The following is a 27518-nucleotide window of genomic DNA, read 5'->3' as shown; positions in this document are numbered from 1 at the left end:
CTCTACATCTACAACTCTATTCATCCCCTGAAAATAGGTTCATCTGTACCATTTTTCTAGATTCCATGTTGTTGTTGTTCAGTTACATAGTCGCATTCAACACTTCACAACCCCATGGACTGCAGCATGCCAGGCTTCCCTGTTACTCACCATATCCCAGAGTTTACCCAAGTTCATGGATTGATGATGCCATCCAACCAGCTCATCCTCTGTCTCTCTCTTGTCCTTTGCCTTCAACCTTTCCCAGAATTAGGGTCTTTTCCAGTGAGTCAGCTATTTGCATCAGAGGCCAAATAATTGGAGCTTCAGCTTCAGCATCAGTACTTCCAATGAGTATTCAGGGTTGATTTCCTCTTAGACTGACTGTTTTGATCTCCCTGCTGTCCAAGGGACTCTCAGTCTCAAGTCTTCTCTAGCACCACAGTTCTAAAGCACCAATTCTTCAGTGCTCAGCCTTCTTTATAGTCCAGCTCTCACATCCATACATGACTACTGGAAAAACCATAGCCTTGAGTATACCACCCTTTGTCGGCAAAGTGATGTCACTGCTTTTTAACACACTGTCTAGGTTTGTCATGGCTTTCCTGCAAAGAAGCAATTGTCTTCTAACTTCATGGCTGAAGTCACCATCTGCAGTGATTTTAGAGCCCAAGAAGAGGAAATCTGTCACTGCTCCCACATTTTCCCTTCTGTTTGCCGTGAAGTGATAGGATTGGATCCCATGATCTTAGTTTTTTGTTTTTGTTTTTTAAATATCCAGTTTTAGAAGCTCTTTAGTTCCTTTTTGCTTTTTGCCATTAGAGTGGTATCACCCACATATCTGAGGTTGATATTCTCCAGCAATCATGATTCCAGTGTAACACATCCAGCCTGGCATTTCACATGTTGAGCTCTGTGTATAAGTTAAATAAATGGAGTGACAATAAACAGCCTTGTTGTACTCCTTTCTCAATCCTGAACCAATCAGTTATTCCATACAGGGTTCTAACTGTTGCTTCTTGATCTGCATACAGGTTTCTCAGGAGACAGCTAAGAAGGTCTGGTATTCCCATCACTTTAAGAGTTTTTCATAGTTTGTTATGACAAACACAGTCAAAGGCTTTAGCTTAGTTAGTCAAACAGAGGTAGATGCTTTTCTGGAATTCCCTTGCTTTCTCTATGATCCAGCCACTGTTGGCAACTTGGTCTCTGGTTCCTCTGCCTTTTCTAAACACAGCTTGACCATCTGGAAGTTCTCGGTTCACATGATGCTGAAACATGGCTTGAAGGATTTTGAGGATAACATCAGTAGCATGGGAGATGAGTGTAATTGTCTGGTGGATTGAGCATTCTTTAGTACTGCCCTTCTTGGGAATTGGGATGAGGATTGACTTTTTCCAGTCCTGTGGCCACTGCTGGATTTTACAAATTTGCTGACATATTGAGGGCAGCAATTTAAATCTTTTAGGATTTTAAATAGCTCTGCTGGAATTCCATCACCTCTAGTAGCTGTATAGGCAGCCATGCTTCCTAAGGCTCACTTGACTTCACACTCCAGAATGTCTGGCTCTGAGTGAGAGACTACATCATGGTGGTTATCCAGGTCATTAAGATTTTTATTGTATAGTTCTTCTGTATATTCTTCCATCTCTTGTTGATATCTTCTACTTCAGTTAGGTCTTTATAATTTCTGTCCTTTATTGTGCCCATCTTTGGATGAAACATTCCTTTGATATTTCCAAGTTTCTTGAAGAGATCTCTAGCCTTACACTTTCTGTTGTTTTTCCACTATTTCTTTGTATTGTCCATTGAAGAAGGGCTTCCAATCCCTCCTTGCTATTCTCTGGAACTCTGTATTTAGTTCTAGGAAGTCTTCTAGGTCTTCATAGAACTGGTCAACTTTAGCTTCTTCAGCATCAGAGGTTGGAGCTTAGACTTGGATTACTGAGATGTTGAATGGTATGCCTTGGAAATGAACTAAGATCATTCTTAGTTGCACCCAAGAACTGCATTTTGGACTCTTGTGGATTATGAGGGCTATACCATTTCTTCTAAGCAATTCTTGCCCACAGTAGTAGATACAATGGTCATCTGAATTAAATTCACCCATTCTTGCACATTTTAGTTCACTGATTCTTAAGATATCTATGTTTACTCTTACTATCTCCTGCTTGACCACATCCAATTTACCTTGATTCATGGACCTAACATTCCAGGTTCCTATGCAATACTGTTCTTTACAGCATCAGATTTTACTGTCATGAACAGACATATCCACAACTAAATGCATTTCCACTGTGGCCCAGCAACTTCATTCTGTATGGAGCTATTAGTAGCTGTCTTTTGTTCTTCCCCAGTAGCTTATTGGACACCTTATGACCTGGGGGGCTAATCTTTTGGTGTCATATCTTTTTGCCTTTTTATGCAGTTCATGGGTTTCTCATGGCTAGTACACTGGAGTGGTTTGTCTTTTTTCCTCCAGTGGATTACATTTTGTCAGAACTCTCCACTATGACCCGTCTGTCTTAGGTGGCCCTGCATGGCATAGCTCATGAGGGCCATGGCATAGCTCATAGCTTCACTGAGTTATGCAAGCCCCTTCACCATGATAAGGCAGTGATCCATGAAGAGGCTAGATTCTATATATATGCATTAATACATTATTTTTTCTGTTTTTTTTTTTTTTTCTTTCTGACTTACTTTACTTTGTATGACAAACCCTAGGTCCATCCACCTCTCGACAAATAACCCAATCTCCTTCCTTTCTATGAATAAGTAATATTCCAGTGTACATGTGTTTTATTTGCTCTGCTGCTGCTGCTAAGTCACTTCAGTCATGTCCGACCTGTGCGACGCCATAGACAGCAGCCCACCAGGCTCCTCTGTCCCCAGAATTCTCCAGGCAGGAACACTGGAGGGGGTTGCCATTTCCTTCTCCAATGCATGAAAGTGAAAAGTGAAAGTGAAGTTGCTCAGTCCAGCCCGACTCTTAGCGACCCCATGGACTGGAGCCTACCAGGCTCCTCTGTCCATGGGATTTTCCAGGCAAGAGTACTGGAGTCGGGTGCCATTGCCTTCTCTGAGTCGCTCAGTCATGTCCAACTCTTTGCAACCCCATGGACTGTAGCCCGCCAGGCTCCCCTGTCCATGGAATTCTCCGAGCATGAATACTGGAGTGGGTTGCTACTCCCTTATCCAGGGGTTCTTCCTGACCCAGGGATGAAACTCAGGTGTTCAGCATTTCAGGAAAATTCTTTACCATTTGAGCTACGCAGGGAGCCCCTCTCCCCCGATCCAGTGTATATATATATCACAAATGAGGTGAAAAGACAGTCCTGAGAATGGGAGAAAGTAATTACAAAATAAGTAACTGACCAAGGATTAATCTCCACAATATACAAACAGCTCATGCAGCTTAATATCAAAAAAAACAAACAACCCAATCAAAAAATGGGCAGAAGACCTATATAGACCTTTCTCCAAAGAAGACATACACATGGTCAAGAGGCACATGAAAAGATGCTCAATATCATTATTTGAGAAATGCAGATCAAAACTATAATAAAGTATTACCTCACACCAGTCAGAATGGCCATCATCAAAAAATATACAAACAATAAATGCTAGAGAAGGTATGGAAAAATAGATCCTTCTTGAACACTTAGTAGGAATGTAAATTGCTACAGTCACTATGGAGAACAGTATAGAGGTTCCTTAAAAAAATTGAAAATAGAACTACCATACAACCCAGCAATCCCACTACTGGGCACATACGCTGAGAAAACCATAATTCAAAAGACACACGTACCCCAGTGTCCATAGCAACACTATTTACAAAAGCTAGGACATGGAAGCAACCTAAATGTCCATCAACAGATGAATGGATAAAGAAAGCATTTAAAATTTTATTAAAGACATCCTTTAAATAGTATGTAATGCTATGCTATATATATATATATCCTAAATACTCTTGTGAATAGAGACAGTCATGTTAATAGTTAATATTAGTCTGGCAAGCCAAAGTTTGAATTAATCACACAGTTGGGGAGATATAACACTGTGATCTCAGGGTAAGAAAGAGCAGGAATCCTAATTCCAGACACTGGACTTCCCCTGCTTAGCTTCCCAAGTTATTAGTGAAGCTCAGGAAATAAGCAGTGTGGGAAGGGGAGCTTTGCATACCTGGGAGGGAATAATGCTTTTACTTGCAGCCCATGCTGCCAGAGGATTTCATCCAAGATCAATAAAAAGCCAGGGTTTATTCAGACAGAATTGGAACAACCTGAACCACAGGGTGGGGATTCATTCCTATCCCCCTTGCCCATCCATATAATGGTATAAGATTTAGCTAAAGCACCTACTAGGATACACAGTAGCTACATATTTCCAGTGGCTGATTTTCTCAATATGCAATCCTGGTTTAACTACCAAAATGCAGTATGGAACAAGTTAAGAGTCTTCATTCAACCTTTTTTCTTCTAGTAGATATTTAAAATAATTATACTAATTAATTCACAGACTAAATGCGATTCAGATACTTAATCTATTAAGACGTTACCTAATTACTCTGGAGCCCTCTTGTTCACGCAAACTCATTTAAGCACCTTAAACTCTGGTATTATGGAGCAGATGACTCAACTTTACCTGAATAAACACTTAAGTACCAGTTAAGAACGAATACTACATCTTCATCTTCTTTTACATATACCCCAAAATACAGGCCATTTTGTACATTCGCCCTATGGAACAGGAAGTAAAAAATATTACACTATAGATATACATAGAATTTATACAAATATCACAAAAAATTTTCTCAATTCAAGAAATGCATATTATGCTGGAAAGTGTTTCCCAGATTGAAAGGCCCTGTGTGTATCTCCCTTTTACAAATCTGAATCATGACTTTCAGTTTTCAAAATTATCTGTGGAGATAGACTTAGAAAATGAACTTATGGTTGTCAAGGGGAAGGATAGTTAGAGAATTTGGATGTTCATGCACAAACTGCTAGATTTAAAACAGGTAAGCAACAAGGACTTACTGTATAACACATGGAACTCTGCCCAATATTATGTGGCAGCCTGGATGGGAGGGAATTTTGGGGGAGAATGGATACATATGTATGCATGCTGCATCCCTTCACTATTCAAATGAAACTATCACAACACTGTTGATTAGCCATATCTCAATACAATAGTAAAAGTTCAAAAAAAGAAAAGAAAAATTGTCTGTGAAGAAGCTGCTAAAAGGAGGGGACATGGGGAGAGACCACAGGGGGATCGATCACACACCACCCACAGGAACTTTCATCTTTCTTCAGGGAAACTACGTGAGGGTCAGTCCCCTTGACTCTGTGGGAAAGTGAAGCTTCATGTAGATTTCGCAACATTTTGGGTCAGAACAGGAATAACTCACCAGAATGCAAGCCACCAATCCTGCAGAATGTAGGCAACCTGGAGCAGGAAACAGCAGTCACTCACACACTGACATCACTGAGCCTCATACCCCGCTCACTAGGATGGGGGATGAAAAGGCTCCACAACACAGAGATAGTCCTTCCGGTTCAGGTCTGCACCAAACCCCACACCCCAGATGACCACAAGTCAGGGGAGGGCATCTTACAAGTTAATATTTTTGAAAGAAATCCCCTTTTCCCTAGAAGACTTTGCTCCCCAGATATAATGTACTTCAATGCAAATCCAAGTGGACTGCCAAAGTCAGTAACAACAGAACAAATGTTGGGATTTTTCAAAGCAAAAAGCTTGACAGGTACAGTGATGGTCAGTCCTGGGTGTCGGCTCAGCTGGGCCAGTCTCCAGTGATTCAAGTAAATAATCATCTAGATGTTGCTGTGACGGTATTTTGTGGATGTGGCTCACATCCATTATCAGAACCTAAGTAGGAGATCACTCTTAACACTGTGGTCACCTCATTCAGTCAGTCAAAGGCCCTAAGAGCAAAACCCAAGGCTTCCTGGAGGAGGAAGAAATTCTGCCTCAAGACAGCAGAGTGAGCTCCTCCCTGAGGTTCCAGCCTGCAGGCCTGCCTTTCTGATCTCACATTCACCAAGCTAGATCCCACAACCTCATGAGCCAAGTCTTTGAGATAAATCTCTTAATACAAATATTTAAAAAGAATTATACAATTACAGTATAAATAGTATATAAATATCAAGCCAAGAGCATAAACCAAAATAAACTCCCTTACGTACCTGAGCTGCGATGTTTACTAGAATAAAGAAGATGATGATAGGCCAGTCGGCACCGGCTGTGAAGTAATTCTTATAGGTCTTAAAACCAACTTTTCCTTCCAAATGGTCCTCTACAGGTAGAGTAACCTGTATATTCTCAGTCTAGGAGGGAAAAATGGCAGTAAGAGATGAAATTTTAAAAATGAACCCCAAATTTCAAGAGTTCAACAATGCCCTCCACTGCAAAGCTGTGGGAATCAGAAATATCCCACACACTGGTAGGAGTGCAGGATGGTCCATCTCCTACGGATATGGGTATGGGAATATCTGGTCAAATCACATATGTGTTTACCCCTGGACCCAGCCATCCCACTCGTAGGAATCTATGAGAAATAACCAAACGCATTCACATGAGGTTATTCACTGTTGGGGAGCTTTGCTTAAAATAGCACATGACTCTCAACACACACAAATCAAAATAAATTAATGTATAAATGTAGAAACTTCCTCTAAAATAACACACAAAATGATATGGAGCTAATGTATCCCTCGAGATGACTGTGTCATTTAATGACAGAAATGTAAAACATACGTGGGGCTCAAAACTCTAGCCAAATACAGTAAACTGAGTTCACAGAGAGTGTTAAAGAGGAGTTTGGACAGCACGTTGCAAGCATATGATCTGAATCTATTTGGTTCCTAAATTTCAGACAGTGATTCCTGAGTTTAGAAAGTGAACAACTAATCCAAATACTTATCAGAATCATCCAGGCTCCTGGCTTTGGATATCAAGGAATATCTGTGTATATTTTTAAGGGAGATCTAGTGCATTTCTGCAATTCTGTCTGGAGGACTTAGAATGCATTATGCAGTCACAGGAGGCTAGAATGTCCTTGGCTCTACCCCAGCCCCTGGGATTCAAGGTCGATAAGATGTGGTTCTCAGTCTTGAAGGGTAAGAAAGGAGGATGGGAACTAACACCGAAGTGTCTACCGTGTATCAGGTCCTTTGCCCACATTACCTCTGGCCTATCACAAACCATCTGACACCGAGGCAAAAATACTACTGTCAGTCACATGCAATGCTAGAACATTCCAACATACAGGAAAAGTAGCTGATTTAATGTGGCAACAGCAGGACTCAGTCTAACAGGGTCTTCATGTTAAGCCTCTGGATACATAAAAGAAGCTGGGGGCAACCAGCATGAGTAGGATGTAACTATGGTAAACTGAAGAGTCCTCAATCTGTGTGAGCCACATTCACTCAGAAATTCATAGCAGTGCACCCACTTCTGGTCTCCATAAGATTCTCCATCCTACACTCAAAGGGGAACCCCAAGCAGGCTTGCTCCCCTCATGCTCTTCTAACTCTACCAATTCCATGGAACAAGACTTTGGGAACCTTAGGGTCTGCTTTGGGACAAATGAAGATGTCATGAGCAGAGCAGATGAAGGTCCATGAGACCACCAAGAGCAGACAGGCCCAGGTGTGTTGCAGGATGAGAAACTCACTTCTTGGTCCTCTTGAGCTGCATCTTTCAACGAGGGCCTGGGAGACTTGAAAGACTGAACCAAAGACTCAGAGATGAGACTGGGAGCTCCTGGAACTGGAGATGGTTCAGACTGCTCATTCCCCTTCTCAAAAAGGGAAAAAATATCTATCCCAGATTTCAGGAACTCAGAGTAAGTTCCTCTTTCCACCGTTATCCCCTAAAATAAAAATTTTGAGAGAAATTAATTTATATTTGATAACATTCAGTTCACTTCAGTTGTTCATTCATGTCCGACTCTTTGCGACACCATGAATCACAGCACACCAGGCCTCCCTGTCCATCACCAACTCCCAGAGTTTACTCAAACTCATGTCCATTGAATTGGTGATGCCATCCAGCCATCTCATCCTCTGTCATCCCCTTCTTCTCCTGCCCCCAATCCCTCCCAGCATCAGGGTCTTTTCCAATGAGTCAACACTTCCCATGAAGTGGCCAAAGTATTGGAGTTTCAGCTTTTGCATCAGTCCTTCCAATGAACACCCAGGACTTTAGAATTGACTGGTTGGATCTCCTTTGCAGTCCAAGGGACTTTCAAGAGTCTTCTCCAACACCACAGTTCAAAAGCATCAATTCTTTGGCACTCAGCTTTCTTCACAGTCCAACTCTCACATCCATACATGACCACTGGAAAAACCATAGCCTTGACTAGAGGGACCTTTGTTGGTAAAGTAATGTCTCTGCTTTTGAATATGCTATCTAGGTTGGTCATAACTTTCCTTCCAAGGAGTAAGTGTCTTTTAATTTCATGGCTGCACTTACCATCTGCAGTGATTTTGGAGTCCCAAAAAATAAAGTGAAGTTGATAATATTAAACCAACCTAAATACTAATCAAGAGAAGTTATCTGGTCTTAAATGATCATTTTAGAAAGAAAAATGATGCCTGGGTCTAGAATTCTTGTTGAGAAATCTAGTTCACTTAACTCAGTACAGAACTGAGCATTGTGTTCTCTGCCAAACCCTGTCCCTGTGTTAGGTGATTGGGGATATGAAAAAAACATGTGTTCATGTGTTAAAAATGGAGGCCATTGACATGACTACCCTGGGCACTTAGGGAGGATCAGCACAGTCTTTTTACACAACATGGAAACTGAGAGAAGCCTCATATGACAATTATAGGAAAGAAATTTATACTTAATCCAGAGGTGGGCACAAGTACATCTGCATACAGGTAAGAGTCTCTCATTAAATCTTCACTGACCACTATCATTGTCACTCTATCATGTGCCCAGCTAGAATAATAGGAACCAGCCCTGGACAGAAAATCCATGAAAGGCATCTCCATGGTCTCTACAACTGCCCCCACACACTCAGCAAGTTCCCAACTGAAAATTCAATATTCCACCTGATAAAGTAATTAAACAAGGAGGCCATGGGACTGGAGTGGCTCTAAAGCCTTGGCAGTCTGTGTCCACAAACCAAAACCTAAGCCAGAATCAATTCACTCAGATCTGAGATAAAACTTAGGAACGACCAACCACAAGCAGCCAGCTAGGCTTCCCCAAATCAGGCAACTGCTAAAAATACAGCCAATCAAATCATTTCTTTGAACACATGTGACATATCCTTGCACAGTTTCTCTCCCTGACAAATTCATGTAAAATAATGTCTGCAGATGTTTTACTATTTTCTGACCCCTGAAACCAGACTCAGCTCCTTCCCTCAGTAGCAAATAAAACATTAGTGAAAAAAATCTCAGGATGCAAAATTCATTAAATGAGAGCAGCTCTGGTTAAGGCAGCTCAGGTGGAGGGGGATGACCAGGACCCTCGCTGGGACCCCTCTCCCCCTCTCCCTCGAGGGAGTCCACTGGGAGAAATGCAGGCAAGCATCTGGGTACCATCAGATACTGCAGAACTAGAAAATGATGCAGGATATATTATGCCGTGTTCCACTTGGGAGGTGAAATTCACATACCTCTAGTGAAATTACCACTCACCACATCAAATCTGTAATATGCAAATTTAAATGACTGGTGGTACAAAGACAGCAATTTCACTCAACAGTCAAGCACTGACAATTCCGGGGGGATGAGGGGACAGCCATCCCCCATCTGCTGTGAAGAGAGGGACCTGACAATGAAGATGGACCCCAACTTATGCAGTGATGCTCACCAGTGGACAAATAGTTGTTTTATTAGTACTAAAATTGGGGTAGTGTCCTCAAAGGAAGCACTAAGGGGGCCCCAAAAAATCTAGAAATGGGTGAAATAGGTTACACTCCTGCCCACTGATCCTGTGCTCATAACACTGTCAACGCTGGGGTTTACACACTAGAATCGCCTCCTCTGCACATGAAATCAACTGCTCTTGAGCTTGAGAACCCTTAGCCCCTCCCCCCATTCCTAGAGGAGTGGAGAAGAGCTGACACATGGAACTGCTTCTAGAGAGTTAGGGGTTCTGTATCTTAATAATCTTTCTTAGAGCAGAGATTCATTTCAGAAGTCAGGGCCTATGGACCAGTCAGGGGTTAATGACAGAGGTGCTGAGGCCCAGAGGTAAACAAGCCAAGGAGTGAAGCATCAGTGATCTCTAAGTCTGAACACTTCTCACTAATCTCCAACACACCACCAACCATGTTAAGAGTTGTGGCTTGGATGGTGCCCCCTCCTCAAAAAGATGTGCTCAAACATGACACCTGGGGACGTGATGACCTTATTTGGATACAGGGTCTTCACAGATGTAATCAAGTTAAGATGAGGTCACACTGGAGCAGGGCGACCCTAAAGCCAATAAGACTGATGTTGCTATGAGAACAGAAGAGACCCAGACTGACACGGGGACATGGCCACAAGACATCAGAGGCAGAGACCACAGTGCTGCAGCTGGAAGCCAAGGAACACCAAGGAATGCCGGTGAACACCAGAGGCTGGAGGGAAGGATTCTCCCCTGGAGCCTTCAGGGAGAGCATGGCCCTGCCAGCACCTGGATTTGGGACCTGTAGCCTCCAGAACAGAGAGACGATAAAGTCCTGCTGTCACCCAGCTTGCAGTGCTGTGATACGGCAGCTCTAGAAACTGATACCCTAGCCTGAGCTCACACTTCTGTGTTCTCAGCTTCACTAAGACTCCTAACTGCTTCTTCTGTCACCCCTCCAGTGACCATCAGGGGACTCTCTTAACTCCCACATCAGATGATATCCCCCCTCTGCTCTGGACCATCCAAGACTTCCATTCCACTTCCGGGCTCCCTGCCCACAGCTCAGAGACCAGCTCCTCCCATCCCCCTGCTCACTCTCCTCAGACACTCTGGTCTTCCTGCTGTTCCTCCAACCTGCCAGGTCAGCTCCTTCCTTAGGACCCCCTGCCTCAGACCCCCTCCCCCAGGTTACTGTGTGGCCCCCACCTTCATGTCACTCAGACCCCGTGGAGCACCAGCTCCTCAGGCCGGCAGCCAGGACATCACCCTCTTTGTCACATCCTCCCCATCAGAACAGGAGTGCAAGGAAGGCAGGGCCTTGTCCTCCTGCTGCACAGGCTCCCACACATATTGGGCACATAGAGGCCTGGGCAGGGAGACCAGAGACTGGAAACACCAGCAGAGAGGACGTCTCTGACCTGGGTGCTCAGCTACCCAACTTCGCTTCTGGTGTTAATGGAAGATGCTCTTTTGGCAAACTATGTATGACAATGACCTGGATACCAACAGATCTTAGAATCTCTAATTTCTAAGTGATACACTTTGACTTAAGTCATGGAAGAGGAAACTAAAAAGTTCTAAATAAAACTGCAACATTACCCTTAACAAATTTCATTAGAATAGTGATGATTCAATAACATTGTGGTTGCACTTTTATACACTTTAGGGTTTATATGGCTTAGAGTGTGATAACGACACTTCTACAGGGCTTTAGGTTCATTCTCCAAGGCATGAACACCAGCTCTGAGAAGAAGGGGGCAAAAACTGAGGGAGAAGAGGGCGTTTACCATGAACTCAAAGACAGTGACCTGCAGGGAGGTCTGTCCTTCAACATAACTGAGTGTTTGCAATTCCACAGATTTCTAGAAATTACTTACATCTTTCAATACCAGAATCTGACTTGCATCTTTTAGGTGCTGCAACTGATGAGTCACTAAGATTGTGATCTTATCCTTCAAGGCCTGACAAACACACCTACAAATATAAAAGGCACAGTAAGCAAAAGCACATTAATGGAATGCCTCAAACTGAAAACCTATATTTTGAAAACAGTGAGACAAAGACCACACAGCAGTGAAAGATCTTTAGTTTAAATACCAAATCGATAATAAAAATTAAATAAACATAAATCAATTAATCCAACTAGTTTCTTAAACTTATCAGCAGAAAATTTGAATCTAGTGCCATAAAAAGTTCTTAAAACCAGTCTACTGAAGGAGGCAAAAACAGCTAAGTTTCTTCCTCTAAAACTCAGCTTAACAATTATTTACAGTTCATAAAGGAAAACAACTGAGTAATACTGAGATCTCAAAACTTGACTAAACTAAAACACTATTTTATTGCTATTCGGGAATGGGAGAAGAGGGATCAATGTCATTTAAAACTTGTGTACATTCTTAGACATCTTTCTAGGAGATTATTTATAATTTATGATGTAAATATTCACAACAAAATATTAATAGATTCTTGGTAATCTTTGCCAGAGTGCATTTGCTAGACACATGTTCCAAAAGAATATTAGATAGAAAATGAATGCCAGAGTGGCCTCCATGAGTCACTACAACTCCCAGTTCCCTCCAGGAATCACGTCTTTCATTTGGAGTGAACACCTTCCACATATGAAAGTAAAAGAACAGAATCCAAATGGCCCAAATCACAGTGGAAATCACCCAATGACTCAGAGCACCCACCAGTTCTCTTAGTCAAGACACCCCTCACTATTCAACCTTAAATTGTTTTCACAGTAAAAAACAAACAAACAAAAAAAAACTACTCCTACATTTCAAATGTAGACCCCTAGGAACTCAGCCCCAGTGTCATCCCACAAAGTCCACAACCCCTCCAGGGAAGCAAGTGGGTTTGGGGCCCCAGTGACCACAGGCAGGGCTCCAGGCAGGTACTCTGGGAGCCCGAGCCCCTTGCAGAGCAAATCGCAGGAACCTGGACCAGAGTTCAGCCTGTGAGTGAGTCAGATGGAGGCAGCAGGCTGCAGCTCAGTTCTTCTCATGAGCCTGACATCAGATGAACAACTCAACCTCAGTTTCTTCATCTCAAAACAAGATCAAACAACTCATCGACATGTTCTGAGAAATCAAACCACCAATCTACTCAGCAAATGTCAGCTTTCTTTTCCTCTTCTCCCTAAACATGAGCAGTCATGTGCTTTGGACTCGGGTCAGAAAACTCTTAAGGAGACACTCTGGACACTGAGTCTGTGATCAAAAACAAGACCCTGGAATGTAAACACATATACCATACATTCGCTAAGTCCAAAAGGATTCATTTTTACATTTTGACATGTGTTAGCTCAGCATTCATACCTAAGTTTCTTGACTAACAGCTTTTCAAATTTAGTACTAAAACAGATTTTTTTCTCCTTGATTCATAATTGCCTGCCAATAATCCCTTAAAGTGGATGTTAATCAAATCTGACAGGGTGTTGTGTCCAAGATGAACCAACCCAAAAGTTTTAAGATGTTTTGTTCCTAACATCCCATCACAGATGAGGTAATACAAATAATTACAATGAAGAGATCAGTTAATGCCTTTGAATTTTTCATAAATGATGCTTTTATCCATATCACTAGAAAAATACACTATTTTCCAAGTTTTTAAAGATTTCCCCTCTAACTACCTCCTCCCTCTTCTCTTCTCCATGTAACCCTGTGAACCTCTCTGAGTGACCCTCACTGTAGAGAAACTTTTCATCTTTAATGTAGATGTTTTATCAATGGTGCTGTATAGAAGGAGAAGTTTTGAAACTACTGTAAAAATAAGACCGGTAACCGGAAGCAGGAGACTTAAGTCCAAACCCTGACTCCAGGGAACTCCTGACTCCAAGGAACATTAATTGACAGGAGCTCATCAAATGCCTCCATACCGACACTGAAACCAAGCACCACACAAGGGCTAATAAGTTCCAGGGCAAGACATACCAAGCAAATTCTCCAGCAACAAAGGAACACAGCCTTGAGCTTCAAGATACAGGCTGCCCAAAGTCACCCCAAAACTATAGACATCTCATAACTCATTACTGGACATTTCATTGCACTCCAGAGAGAAGAAATACAGCTCCACCCACCAGAACACCGACACAAGCCTCCCTAACCAGGAAACCTTGACAAGCCACCTGTACAAACCCACACACAGTGAGGAAATGCCACAATAAAGAGAACTCCACAAACTGCCAGAATACAGAAAGGACACCCCAGACTCAGCAATTTAAACAAGATGAAGAGACAAAGGAATACTCAGCAGATAAAGGAACAGGATAAATGCCCACCAAACCAAACAAAAGAGGAAGAGATAGGGAATCTACCTGATAAAGAATTCCAAATAATGATAGTGAAATTGATCCAAAATCTTGAAACTAAAATGGAATCACAGATAAATAGCCTGGAGACAAGGATTGAGAAGATGCAAGAAAGGTTTAACAAGGACCTAGAAGAAATAAAAAAGAGTCAATATATAATGAATAATGCAATAAATGAAATTAAAAACACTCTGGAGGCAACAAATAGTAGAATAACAGAGGCAGAAGATAGGATTAGTGAATTAGAAGATAGAATGGTAGAAATAAATGAATGAGAGAGGATAAAAGAAAAACGAATTAAAAGAAATGAGGACAATCTCAGAGACCTCCAGGACAATATTAAACGCTCCAACATTCGAATCATAGGGGTTCCAGAAGAAGAAGACAAAAAGAAAGACCATGAGAAAATACTTGAGGAGATAATAGTGGAAAACTTCCCTAAAATGGGGAAGGAAATAATCACCCAAGTCCAAGAAACCCAGAGAGTCCCAAACAGGATAAACCCAAGGCGAAACACCCCAAGACACATATTAATCAAATTAAGAAAGATCAAACACAAAGAACAAATATTAAAAGCAGCAAGGGAAAAACAACAAATAACACACAAGGGAATTCCCATAAGGATAACAGCTGATCTTTCAATAGAAACTCTTCAAGCCAGGAGGGAATGGCAAGACATACTTAAAATGATGAAAGAAAATAACCTACAGCCCAGATTATTGTACCCAGCAAGGATCTCATTCAAGTATGAAGGAGAAATCAAAAGCTTTTCAGACAAGAAAAAGCTGAGAGAATTCTGCACCACCAAACCAGCTCTCCAATAAATACTAAAGGATATTCTCTAGACAGGAAACACAAAAACGGTGTATAAACTTGAACCCAAAACAATAAAGTAAATGGCAATGGGATCATACTTATCAGTAATTACCTTAAACGTACATGGGTTGAATGCCCCAACCAAAAGACAAAGACTGGCTGAATGGATACCAAAACAAGACACCTACATATGTTGTCTACAAGAGACCCACCTCAAAACAGGGGACACATACAGACTGAAAGTGAAGGGCTGGAAAAAGATTTTCCATGCAAATAGGGACCAAAAGAAAGCAGGAGTAGCAATACTCATATCAGATAAAATAGACTTTAAAACAAAGGCTGTGAAAAGAGACAAAGAAGGTCACTACATAATGATCAAAGGATCAATCCAAGAAGAAGATATAACAATTATAAATATATATGCACCCAACACGGGAGCACCACAGTACGTAAGACAAATGCTAACAAGTATGAAAGGAGAAATTAACAATAACACAATAATAGTGGGAGACTTTAATACCCCACTCACACCTATGGATAGATCAACTAAACAGAAAATTAACAAGGAAACACAAACTTTAAACGATACAATAGACCAGTTAGACCTAATTGATATCTATAGGACATTTCATCCCAAAACAATGAATTTCACCTTTTTCTCAAGCGCACATGGAACCTTCTCCAGGATAGATCACATCCTGGGCCATAAAGCTAGCCTTGGTAAATTCAAAAAAATAGAAATCATTCCAAGCATTTTTTCTGACCACAATGAAGTAAGATTAGATCTCAATTACAGGAGAAAAACTATTAAAAATTCCAACATATGGAGGCTGAACAACACGCTGCTGAATAACCAACAAATCACAGAAGAAATCAAAAAAGAAATCAAAATTTGCATAGAAACAAATGAAAATGAAAACACAACAACCCAAAACCTGTGGGACACGGTAAAAGCAGTCCTAAGGGGAAAGTTCATAGCAATACAGGCACACCTCAAGAAACAAGAAAAAAGTCAAATAAATAACCGAACTCTACACCTAAAGCAACTACAAAAGGAAGAAATGAAGAACCCCAGGGTTAGTAGAAGGAAAGAAATCTTAAAAATTAGAGCAGAAATAAATGCAAAAGAAACAAAAGAGACCATAGCAAAAATCAACAAAACCAAAAGCTGGTTCTTTGAAAGGATAAATAAAATTGACAAACCATTAGCCAGACTCATCAAGAAACAAAGGGAGAAAAATCAAATCAACAAAATTAGAAACGAAAATGGAGAGATCACAACAGACAACACAGAAATACAAAGGATCATAACAGACTACCATCAACAATTATATGCCAATAAAATGGACAACGTGGAAGAAATGGACAAATTCTTAGAAAAGTACAACTTTCCAAAACTTGACCAGGAAGAAATAGAAAATCTTAACAGACCCATCACAAGCACGGAAATTGAAACTGTAATCCAAAATCTTCCAGCAAACAAAAGCCCCGGTCCAGACGGCTTCACAGCTGAATTCTACCAAAAATTTAGAGAAGAGCTAACACCTATCCTGCTCAAACTCTTCCAGAAAATTGCAGAGGAAGGTAAACTTCCAAACTCATTCTATGAGGCCACCATCACCCTAATACCAAAACCTGACAAAGATCCCACAAAAAAAGAAAACTACAGGCCAATATCACTGACGAACATAGATGCAAAAATCCTTAACAAAATTCTAGCAATCAGAATCCAACAACACATTAAAAAGATCATACACCATGATCAAGTGGGCTTTATCCCAGGGATGCAAGGATTCTTCAATATCCACAAATCAATCAATGTAATACACCACATTAACAAATTGAAAAATAAAAACCATATGATTATCTCAATAGATGCAGAGAAAGCCTTTGACAAAATTCAACATCCATTTACGATAAAAGCTCTCCAGAAAGCAGGAATAGAAGGAACATACCTCAACATAATAAAAGCTATATATGACAAACCCATGGCAAACATTATCCTCAATGGTGAAAAATTGAAAGCATTCCCTCTAAAGTCAGGAACAAGACAAGGGTGCCCACTTTCACCATTACTATTCAACATAGTTTTGGAAGTTTTGGCCACAGCAATCAGAGCAGAAAAAGAAAGAAAAGGAATCCAAATTGGAAAAGAAGAAGTAAAACTCTCACTATTTGCAGATGACATGATCCTCTACATAGAAAATCCTAAAGATTCCACCAGAAAATTACTAGAAATAATCAATGACTATAGTAAAGTTGCAGGATATAAAATCAACACACAGAAATCCCTTGCATTCCTATACACTAATAATGAGAAAACAGAAAGAGAAATTAAGGAAACAATTCCATTCACCATTGCAACGGAAAGAATAAAATACTTAGGAATATATCTACCTAAAGAAACTAAAGACCTATATATAGAAAACTATAAAACACTGGTGAAAGAAATCAAAGAGGACACTAATAGATGGAGAAATATACCATGTTCATGGATTGGAAGAATCAATGTAGTGAAAATGAGTATACTACCCAAAGCAATTTATAGATTCAACGCAATCCCTATTAAGCTACCAACAGTATTCTTCACAGAGCTACAACAAATAATTTCACAATTTGTATGGAAATACAAAAAGCCTCGAATAGCCAAAGCTATCTTGAGAAAGAAGAATGGAACTGGAGGAATCAACCTACCTGACTTCAGGCTCTACTACAAAGCCACAGTTATCAAGACAGTATGGTACTGGCACAAAGACAGAAATATTGATCAATGGAATAAAATAGAAAGCCCAGAGATAAATCCACGCACATATGGACACCTTATCTTTGACAAAGGAGGCGAGAATATACAATGGATTAAAGACAATCTCTTTAACAAGTGGTGCTGGGAAATCTGGTCAACCACTTGTAAAAGAATGAAACTAGACCACTTTCTAAGACCATACACAAAAATAAACTCAAAATGGATTAAAGATCTAAACGTAAGACCAGAAACTATAAAACTCCTAGAGGAGAACATAGGCAAAACACTCTCCGACATATATCACAGCAGGATCCTCTATGACCCACCTCCAAGAATATTGGAAATAAAAGCAAAAATAAACAAATGGGACCTAATTAACCTTAAAAGCTTCTGCACATCAAAGGAAACTATTAGCAAGGTGAAAAGACAGCCTTCAGAACGGGAGAAAATAATAGCAAATGAAGCAACCGACAAACAACTAATCTCAAAAATATACAAGCAACTCCTACAGCTCAACTCCAGAAAAATAAATGACCCAATCAAAAAATGGGCCAAAGAACTAAATAGACATTTCTCCAAAGAAGACATACAGATGGCTAACAAATACATGAAAAGATGCTCAACATCACTCATTATCAGAGAAATGCAAATCAAAACCACTATGAGGTACCATTTCACACCAGTCAGAATGGCTGCGATCCAACAAATAATAAATGCTGGAGAGGGTGTGGAGAAAAGGGAACCCTCTTACACTGGTGGTGGGAATGCAAACTAGTACAGCCACTATGGAGAACAGTGTGGAGATTCCTTAAAAAACTGGAAATAGAACTGCCTTATGATCCAGCAATCCCACTGCTGGGCATACACACTGAGGAAACCAGAAGGGAAAGAGACACGTGTACCCCAATGTTCATCGCAGCACTGTTTATAATAGCCAGGACATGGAAGCAACCTAGATGTCCATCAGCAGATGAATGGATAAGAAAGCAGTGGTACATATACACAATGGAGTATTACTCAGCCATTAAAAAGAATACATTTGAATCAGTTCTAATGAGGTGGATGAAACTGTAGCCTATTATACAGAGTGAAGTAAGCCAGAAGGAAAAACATCAATACAGTATACTAACGCATATATATAGAATTTAGAAAGATGGTAACAATAACCCTGTATACGAGACAGCAAAAGAGACACTGATGTATAGAACAGTCTTATGGACTCTGTGGGAGAGGGAGAGGGTGGGAAGATTTGGGAGAATGGCATTGAAACATGTAAAATATCATGTAAGAAACGAGTTGCCAGTCCAGGTTCGATGCACGATACTGGATGCTTGGGGCTAGTGCACTGGGACGACCCAGAGGGATGGTATGGGGAGGGAGGAGGGAGGAGGGTTCAGGATGGGAAACACATGTATACCTGTGGCGGATTCATTTTGATATTTGGCAAAACTAATACAATTATGTAAAGTTTAAAAATAAAATAAAATTAGAAAAAAAATAAAAACAATAAAAAAAAAAAAAAAAGATTTCCAAGTCATGCCATAGAAATGACTGAGTCAGCAACCAGTTGTATAACAGTTATTCCTATATAAAGGCTGTGTTAATCCTATAATCCCACATATAATCCTATACAAGGATTCTATTAAGAGGGGACGCATCTTGTGGTGGAGGCAATACAAGAAAGACAGAGGCCTCACCTCTATTCATTCAATCAGCAAGAGTTTGCTGAGGAGCCAGGCACTGTCCTAAGTGCTGAGGATCCACCCACAGGTCAAGACAGAAGACAACACTCTGTACCGTGTAGAGGACACAGTGAGCAAGCATAGAAAACCCACTATTTGGCTGTGACCTGTGCTCTGAAGGAAAAAGAAGAGCAGCTGCTGTCTTAGATGTGGAGACACGGGAGCCCTGAGACTAAGTGGGGAAACATCCTGGAAGAAGGCACAGAAGGTACAGGGTTCCTGGGACAGAACACGCTGGGCTGAGGTGCTTTCCTGCATTCATAGTTTATGGGTGGCAGGCGGTGGTGGTGGTTTAGTGGCTAAGTCGTGTCTGTCTGACTCTTGCAACCCCATGGACGGTAGCCCGCCAGGCTCCTCTGTCCATGAGATTTTACAGGCAAGAATACTGGAGTGGGTTGCCATTTTCTTCTCCAGGGGATCTTCCTGACCCAGGAGTCGAACCCGGGTCTCCTGCACTGCAGGCAGATTCTTTCCCAACTGAGCTACAATGGGTGGCAGGGGGACTCATAAATGGTCAAGTGCACCCACTGAGGGCTGGGGGAAGACAGAGAGCACCGCGCCCCCTGGAGGAGCAGGAGGGAATGGCAGGTCCCATACTCCACCTTCCTTCTGTGTCCTGGGGCACTGCTCCCTGGCTCTGGAACAGAGGGGACCAGTATGTACAGACAGACAGGGGTGAGACAGGACCCCCACAGAGCCAGCTCAGCTGGACACAGAGTGGGTGTGCAGATGAACTGGAAAGGCTGATGGGAGCAGACAGCAAGGAAGCCTGTTTGTTTGAGGACTTGGAGCTGCTTTGTGAATGTGGTGGGTGGAGGTGAGGTGGGAGGAGGTGTGTCTGTGAAGGGCTGGAGCAGGTGGGTGAGCTGTGTAGACAGGAGGGTGAGCTGTGTAGACAGCAGTGTGGGAGTCTGATCAGGACAGACCCCAAGGTCTGATGATGCAGGAGGCAAGGGTCTAGTGATGTGGGGCTGAACCAGGATGGGATCCATGGCTGGACACAGGTGAGACTGCATCAATTCACATAAGGCCTTCACCCTCTGTAGCTGATAGAATCCACTGTGTTCACAGCATAAAGCTGTAAAAGTCATGAACCTCAATAACCTTGAATATAAATTCATGACTGAAGGAAACTGTTAACAGCAAGCAAAGTGTGAGTCATTCATTTGTAATACAAAACCCTCCTTTTGACTAAGCTTCCACACGACCACCATACCTCACAGCATATTGTTCCATCTGATTCTCTGACTTGAGAACACTCTCCAGTTGCTGCTGAGTGGTTTCCTAAATTTCTTTCATGCTCTCTGCTTTAACTTTCCCTAGAGAATGTGGTTCTGATTACAAACAACAGTCTTAAGCTTGCTTCTATCAAGTATATATCCAAAGCGGTATACTCAAAATATTTGAAAAGATTTTATAAATATCTCCAGGGTTTGAAAAAGAACTCAGGAGAACTTCTGCAATCAGCACCCTGTACTTGGCACCAAAATGCCTTGCTCTCCCCTCCCTGTGACACAGATGCAATGACCAGGAGAATCTGTTCCTGCCGTGATGGAGAACTTGTGCAGATGCTCACAAGATGGGGTGACACACATTTGTGAGCTCAGGGTGGGGCGCTGGGAACAAGGAGGCTGAGCTACTCAGGATGCCAGGAGGGCGGGGGTGGGGAATCCCTGTCACAGCACAAGCTCCTGTCACTGAACTGATGATAAGACACAGGCACTTCTCTAAGGGAAAATTCATCAAGTCATGAAGAGGAGAGGCTGGGAAAGGGGAGGTCAGATCAGACAGCTGGGGACCATGCCATGTGTGATCTGCCCTGTTCCCTCTTGTTCTCAAGGATTCTGTGCTACTATTCAGGTTTGTATGTGTGTTACAATATACCTAACATGAAATTTACCATTTTTGCTATTTTAGGCTTACAGCTCAGTGGCATTAAGTACATTCACATTGCTGTGCAACCATCACCACCATCCATCTCCACAAATCTTTTATCACCCCAACACCAAGCACGTTTTATACAAGGTCAGGTTCCACCAAAGTCTAACAAAGCCTGCTTAGTGGATGTGGAATCCCAGCTCCAAGCCAGCTCCTAGTGTCCAGAGCCCAGAGCTCCTCACAGGCCTCCCTCTCAAACTTGCAGACCCTGCTGAAGTCTCTGTTTTGCTATTCTGGACCTGCTGTAAATCAATCACGTCCCCTCAGATTCACATGTGGTCACCTGAGTCATCAGCACCTTAGAATTTGGTGTCATGAACTTTAAAGAGGTAATCATTACCCTTAATTATACTGGACCTAATCTAATCTGACTGGTGTGCTTAGATGAAGAGACTAAGATACAAGGACAGAGACACAAGCATGAAATCAATAAAGTTAGAACATACCCCCTCACCATGCACAAAAATAAACTCAAAATGGCTTAAACACTTAACCATAAGACATGACACCATAAAACTCCCAGTAGAGATCACAGGCAAAACATTCTCTGACATAAATTATACCTATGTTTTCTTTGGTCAGTCTTCGAAGGCAATAAACATATAAGCAAAAATATACAAAAGGGGGCTTCGATGGTGGTTCAGTGGCAAAGAATCCACCTGCCAGTGCAGGAGACATGGGATTCTTCCCGGGTCCAGGAAGATCCCACAAGCACAAAACACCTCAGCCCATGCACCATAACCACTGAGCCCTGTGCTCTGGAGCCCAGGAACCTCAACTACTCGCCCACATACCATAGAGCTGGGCTCTGCAACGAGAGAAGCCATCACCATGAGAAGTCCATGCACCACAACTAGAGAGTAACCCCTGCTCACTGCAAGTAGAGAAAACCCCGACCGTGCGAGGACACAGTGAGGGGATGTGATCAGAAGCCAAGGAGACAGGTCTCAGGAGAAACCAAACCACCCATACCTTGAACCTGTAGCCTCAAGAACCGTGAGAAATTTAATTTCTATTCTTTGAGCACCCCCATCTGTGACAACTTGCTATAGACTGAATGTTTTCCTCCTCAGAAGTCATACATTGAGACCTAATCCCCACTGTGTTGGTATTAGGAGGTGAGGCCATTGGGAGGGACCAGATCATGAGGGTGGAGCCTCCATGCAAGGGATTAGTGTCCTTATAAAAGGGACCCACATGGCTCTCACCTCAGCCACCACATGAGGCCGCAGGAATCGGACCCTCACCAGACTGAATCTTTCAGCACCCTGACTAGGACTTTTCCAGCCTCCAGAACCTTGAGAGATAAACTTCTGTTATTTCTAAGCCACCCAGCTCTGGTGTCCTATGAGAGCAGCCTGGACAGGCACAGTCCTAGAAACACAGGACCTGACAGAGAGAATTCCCAAACAGCTCCTCTGTGCTGCACACCCCGCCTCTTCCAGGCGAAGATGTGCCTGCTATTCCCCTCACAGCCCTGCTTCCTCCTCCCTCCACACCTGAGCTTCTTCTCCTCTTCCTTCAGCAAAGGACTGGGTCCTCCTCTCAGCCTCCACATACCGGCCCCACCTTCAGGCCCCCATGACACTTCCTGCCCAGCTCCAGGCACAGGGACCTTTCCAACTTCAGTGAAAGCCTCCAGCTGACACTTCCACTTTACATTCCGCACTTAATATCCTGTATCAAAACCCTCTAAACCCTGACTAGGCTGAGCTTTTTCCAGGCATCTGTCTTAACAAGCTCCACATAGATACAGGTTCCTCAGAAGCAGGAATGAGAGCTGGGCGTCCCAGTCTCCCTTATTCTGCCCAGTGTGGGTCCTTCCCATTTCCTGGCTCACTGTCCTTCTTGTAAACTAAGAGGTTTATGAAATAACATCCGTAAGGGCATTTGATCTTAGTGCACACAGCAGGGTGTTTATAAGTGCAGCTGGAAGGCTCATTGGCTTTAACAAAGTGAACAACAGCAAGTGACTTGACCATGGGGGAGATGTGAAGGCTGTTTTAGAAGAAAAACAAGTTTGCAAGGCTTTCAAAAAGGCCAATCTAGACTCCATAAGAGGCCTCAGTCAGTGTGTATTAGGGCACATTATACACAGAAGAGAATCAGAGTTGTTCTACTTTAGTCATTGTATAGCCAACCAGGAGCCACTGACAAGTTCAACATTTTAGAAACAGGAATGAGAGTCAAGACTTAAGCCAGATTATAGGTGACACTACATTGTAAGTCTAAGTATTAATTCTAATAAGCATCCGTGAAATAACATGCAATGATCCAAATCATACTCAGATGTGGAATACATGATTCTCAAATTCTAGACTTTATTAAGTCTAGACTTAATAAAGACTTTATTTCCAAAGTGATAGAATAACAAGCATAAACCAACAGGGTCTTTCCATGGAAGCCCTATGTCAGTACTGAAAACTTCACTTCTAACGTGCCTTAAGCCAATGATGGAGGGAAAAAACTAGCAGCCAAGTACCGAGTCATAGAGTCTCTCTCTCTGATTTTAAAACCCCATATTGTCTTTCTTATTCCTGGCATCTGGATCCACCTGGAGTGTCTGACAATCAACTGCAAGTAGCAGGAGGGAAGCTGCCATCTATCCCTGACTCTCTAAAGCACGGACCCCACTGCCCCCACACACTGGAAGCACCTGCTGTATTTTCCTGTCCTGACCTCTTCATGAGGCAAGATTTCTCTACGATGGATCTTCTGTGGAGGGAAGGGAGGTGAGGGAGGGACACCAGGGCAGAGGGAGCTGAGTCTCCTGGAGCATAAAGACCTTTCTGAGCTCTCTTCCATCATTTCTGAAGGGCACTTGGAAAGAAGAAACAATAGAAAACAGGAACAAACTCACTGTTCAAATAAGTGCCTGCTGACTCCTGCATCCACTGCGCTGAGTGGATCGTCCAGGAGGTAGATGTCTGCGTCCTGATACACGGCTCTAGAAAACACAGAGAGACGTCAGGAGACGACACTTCACACTCCCTGGGTCTCATCTCTGAATCATGATGTTGTCCAACAACTTCATGTTTCTTCTACAAACCCAGGGAAAGGGCCAAGACCCTGTTTCACACCAGCCCACCGGTGAGCGGGGTCTGCGTGCTCACGCCCAGTAGGAGCTGCGAAGGAGGAGGGGCAGGACGGCAACTGAAACCCCATTTACCTGGCGAGGCTGACCCGGGCTTTCTGGCCTTCACTCAGTGGGGTTCCTCTGTCTCCTATCTCAGTTAGATCTCCTTCCTCCAAAAGCTGTAAATCCTATACAGATAGGAAAGGGGAAAAATAAAAAGATATAAATTGTGTTCTACTACCATCTTACAGTTTTAGCATTAGTTCCTCATACAAGTATTTGATTAACATGCATATATGCTCAGCTGCTAAGTCGTATTCAACTCTTTGTAACCCCGTGGACTAGGACTTGTCAGGCTCCTCTGTCCATGGGATTCTCCAGGCAACAACACTGGAGTGGTTTGCTGTTTCCTCCTCCAGGAGATCTTCCTGACCCAGGGATTGAATCAGTGTCTCCTGCGTCTCCTGCACTGGCAGGTGGATTCTTTACCACCAAGTGACCTGGGAAGTGACAGCAGTGGGAATAAGTCAGAGTAACTAAACTGTAACCTTGAAAATTAAAAGAAAAAAAAATCTGTGTTTATTTGTTTTCATTCTGTAGTTTGGGAAAGCATGTACGCATTTGACTATTTTAACGGTATTTACTTAGGACCTACTGTATGACAGGCATTGCTCTGGGCACAGTGAACTCAGTTGTGAAGAAACAAACCTCCTAGAGTTTCTTTCCATGATGGAAGATGGACGATATGGAAAATAACCTGAGCACAAGTACTGAGGACAGGAAGGAAAAGGAAGCCGGCTCAGGGGGACAGAGAGTGAAGGAGGGAAGTGAGTCCACACTGGGGTGTGAGGGCTCTGCTCAGAGCCCGGTAAACAGATCTGGGGGGGGGGTGGGGGCAGGGATCAGGCAGACCTGGAGAGGCTGCTCCACACAGAGGGATGGGCCAGTGCAGGGGACACTGAGGAGATGCCCAAGGTGTTCAGAACAAGGAGGCAGGAGAGCAGAGCAGAGTAAGAATGAGGGCCGTGAGGGCAGAGACAGAGCAAGAGGAGCCTGGGGTCACTCCAGTAAGAAGAGGAGGGGGAGGTTGGACCTATTTGAGGTTTTAAGGAATTGCTCCTGTGCTTTACAGAAAAAGACAGTAAGTGGGGAAGGGTGAGGGTAGATACAAGTGAGGACGTTACTGGAATAATCGAGGTGAGAGACGACAGTGGTCAGGACCAGAGTGAGAGCAGTGGTAATGGAGAGATGGGGTCACACTCCAAGCACATGTTGAAGGCGGAGTCCAAAAGATCTGCTGACAGGATAGGTGTGGGTTGTAAGAGAAGAGGAGACTGTGGTAATTGGGGCGTAAGGAAGGGGAAGAACAGGGTCTCCATTTACTGAGCTGGAGAAGATGGTGGGTACAGGTTTAGGGGACTTCGCTTGTGGACAAGCTGAGATGACCTCTCGGTGGTGTCACATTGCAGCTGGCATGCAAGTGTGAAGGTCTGTGCTAGACACACAGGTGTGAGGCTGGCAAAGGCACAGGACTTCTTTTTATCAAGGAATGAGTGTCTCTTAAAAAGACATTTTGCTGATCTCTGCCTCAGCTTCCCACTTTCAGAGAAGGGATAACACCTGACCCAAGTCTTCACAGTGATACTTAAAGTGAGTGACAGACAAGGTCTGTACAAGAAATGGGAGCAGAAAGAGCAGGCTGGGCAGGAAAACCGAAAGGAAAGAAACAGTGTGCTTGAGGGACACCCAGCAGATCAGCTGGACTAAGTAGATACTTGTCTGTGAAAGCAGGAAAACTCAAAGCTAAGAAGGAAATAAAGCTGTAACTTGAGGATCTGGGAATCAATCAAAAGTTATATTTGAATATTATTTAAGAAGTAAATAGACAAAGACAAATCAGCCTATTTTCCCCAGGGTACCATGGGAAAAAAAGAGAATAGATGACAAATACATTCCCAAAATGACACGATAGAAATCAGGCTTAAGAAGTTGTTCAGTCACTCAGTTGTGTCTGACTCTTTGTGATCCCATGGAACGCAGCACTCCAGCCTTCCTTGTCCTTTACCATCTCGTGGAGTGTGTTTAAACTCATGTCTACTGAGTCAGGGATGCCATCCAACCATCTCATCCTCTGTCATCCCCTCTCCTCCTGCCTTCAATCTTTTTCAGCATCAGGGTCTTTTCTAATGAGTCAGTTCTTCCCATCACATGGTCAAAGTATTGGAGCTTCAGTCTTTCCAATGAATATTTGGGGTTGATTTCCTTTACAATTGACATGTTTGATCTCTTTGAAGTCCAAGAGACTCTCAAGAGTCTTCTCCAACACCACAGTTCAAATACATCTATTCTTCTGCACTCAGTGTTCTTTATGATACAACTCTCACATCCATACATGACTACTGGAAAAACCATAGCCGTGACTAGATGGAATTTTGTTGGCAAATTAATGCCTCTGCTTTTTAATATGCTGTCTAGGTTTGTCATGGCTTTTCTCCCAAGGAGCAAACGTTTTTAATTTCATGACTGCAGTCACCATCTGCAGTGATTTTGGAGCCCAAGAAAATAAAGTCTATCACTGTTTCCATTGTTTCCCCATCTATTGCCATGAAGTGATGGAACTGGATGCCATGATCTTAGTTTTTTGAATGTTAAGTTTTAAACCAATTTTTTCACTCTACTCTTTCACATTCATCAAGAGGCTCTTTAGTTTCCCTTCACTTTCTGCTATATGGGTGGTGTTATCTGCATATCTGAGATTATTGATATTTCTCCCAGCAATCTTTATTCCATCTTGTTCTTCATCCAGACTGGCATTTCACATGGTATAATCTGCATATAAGTTAAATGAGCAGGGTGACAATATACAGCCTTTCACTCCTTTCCCAATTTGGAATCAGTCCGCTGTTCCATGTCCAGTTCTAATTGTTGCTTCTTGACCTCCATACAGGTTTCACAGGGAGCTGGTAAGGTGGTCTGGTATTCCCATCTCTTTTAGGAATTTTCCACCCTTTTTTGTGATCCATACAATGAAAGGCT

General features: G+C 42.6%; 1 protein-coding gene across 11 annotated transcripts in view; it reads right to left on the bottom strand.

The window, feature by feature from the left end:
- The window catches only part of LOC139176086 (ATP-binding cassette sub-family C member 4-like), a 374149-nt gene that overhangs the window by 295593 nt on the left and 51038 nt on the right, over positions 1-27518 (bottom strand). For all 11 annotated transcript variants that reach the window (XR_011569625.1, XR_011569624.1, XR_011569623.1 and 8 more), the window contains exons 12-18: positions 24576-24670; positions 24267-24353; positions 11733-11829; positions 7679-7876; positions 6189-6329; positions 5393-5430; positions 4624-4718 (exon numbers count right to left, since the gene is read on the bottom strand). Coding sequence is in view for 7 of the 11 variants with exons in the window: in XM_070799889.1 (XP_070655990.1) it covers positions 4624-4718; positions 5393-5430; positions 6189-6329; positions 7679-7876; positions 11733-11829; positions 24267-24353; positions 24576-24670 (751 nt within the window). In the remaining 4 variants the exon portion in view is untranslated. The remainder of the gene's footprint in view (positions 1-4623; positions 4719-5392; positions 5431-6188; positions 6330-7678; positions 7877-11732; positions 11830-24266; positions 24354-24575; positions 24671-27518) is intronic.

Source organism: Bos indicus, chromosome 12 (assembly GCF_029378745.1).
Source record: "Bos indicus isolate NIAB-ARS_2022 breed Sahiwal x Tharparkar chromosome 12, NIAB-ARS_B.indTharparkar_mat_pri_1.0, whole genome shotgun sequence".
Taxonomy (NCBI): domain Eukaryota; kingdom Metazoa; phylum Chordata; class Mammalia; order Artiodactyla; family Bovidae; genus Bos; species Bos indicus.
The sequence above is the reverse complement of the archived record's forward strand: the minus strand, read 5'-3'. Positions and strand labels throughout refer to the sequence as shown.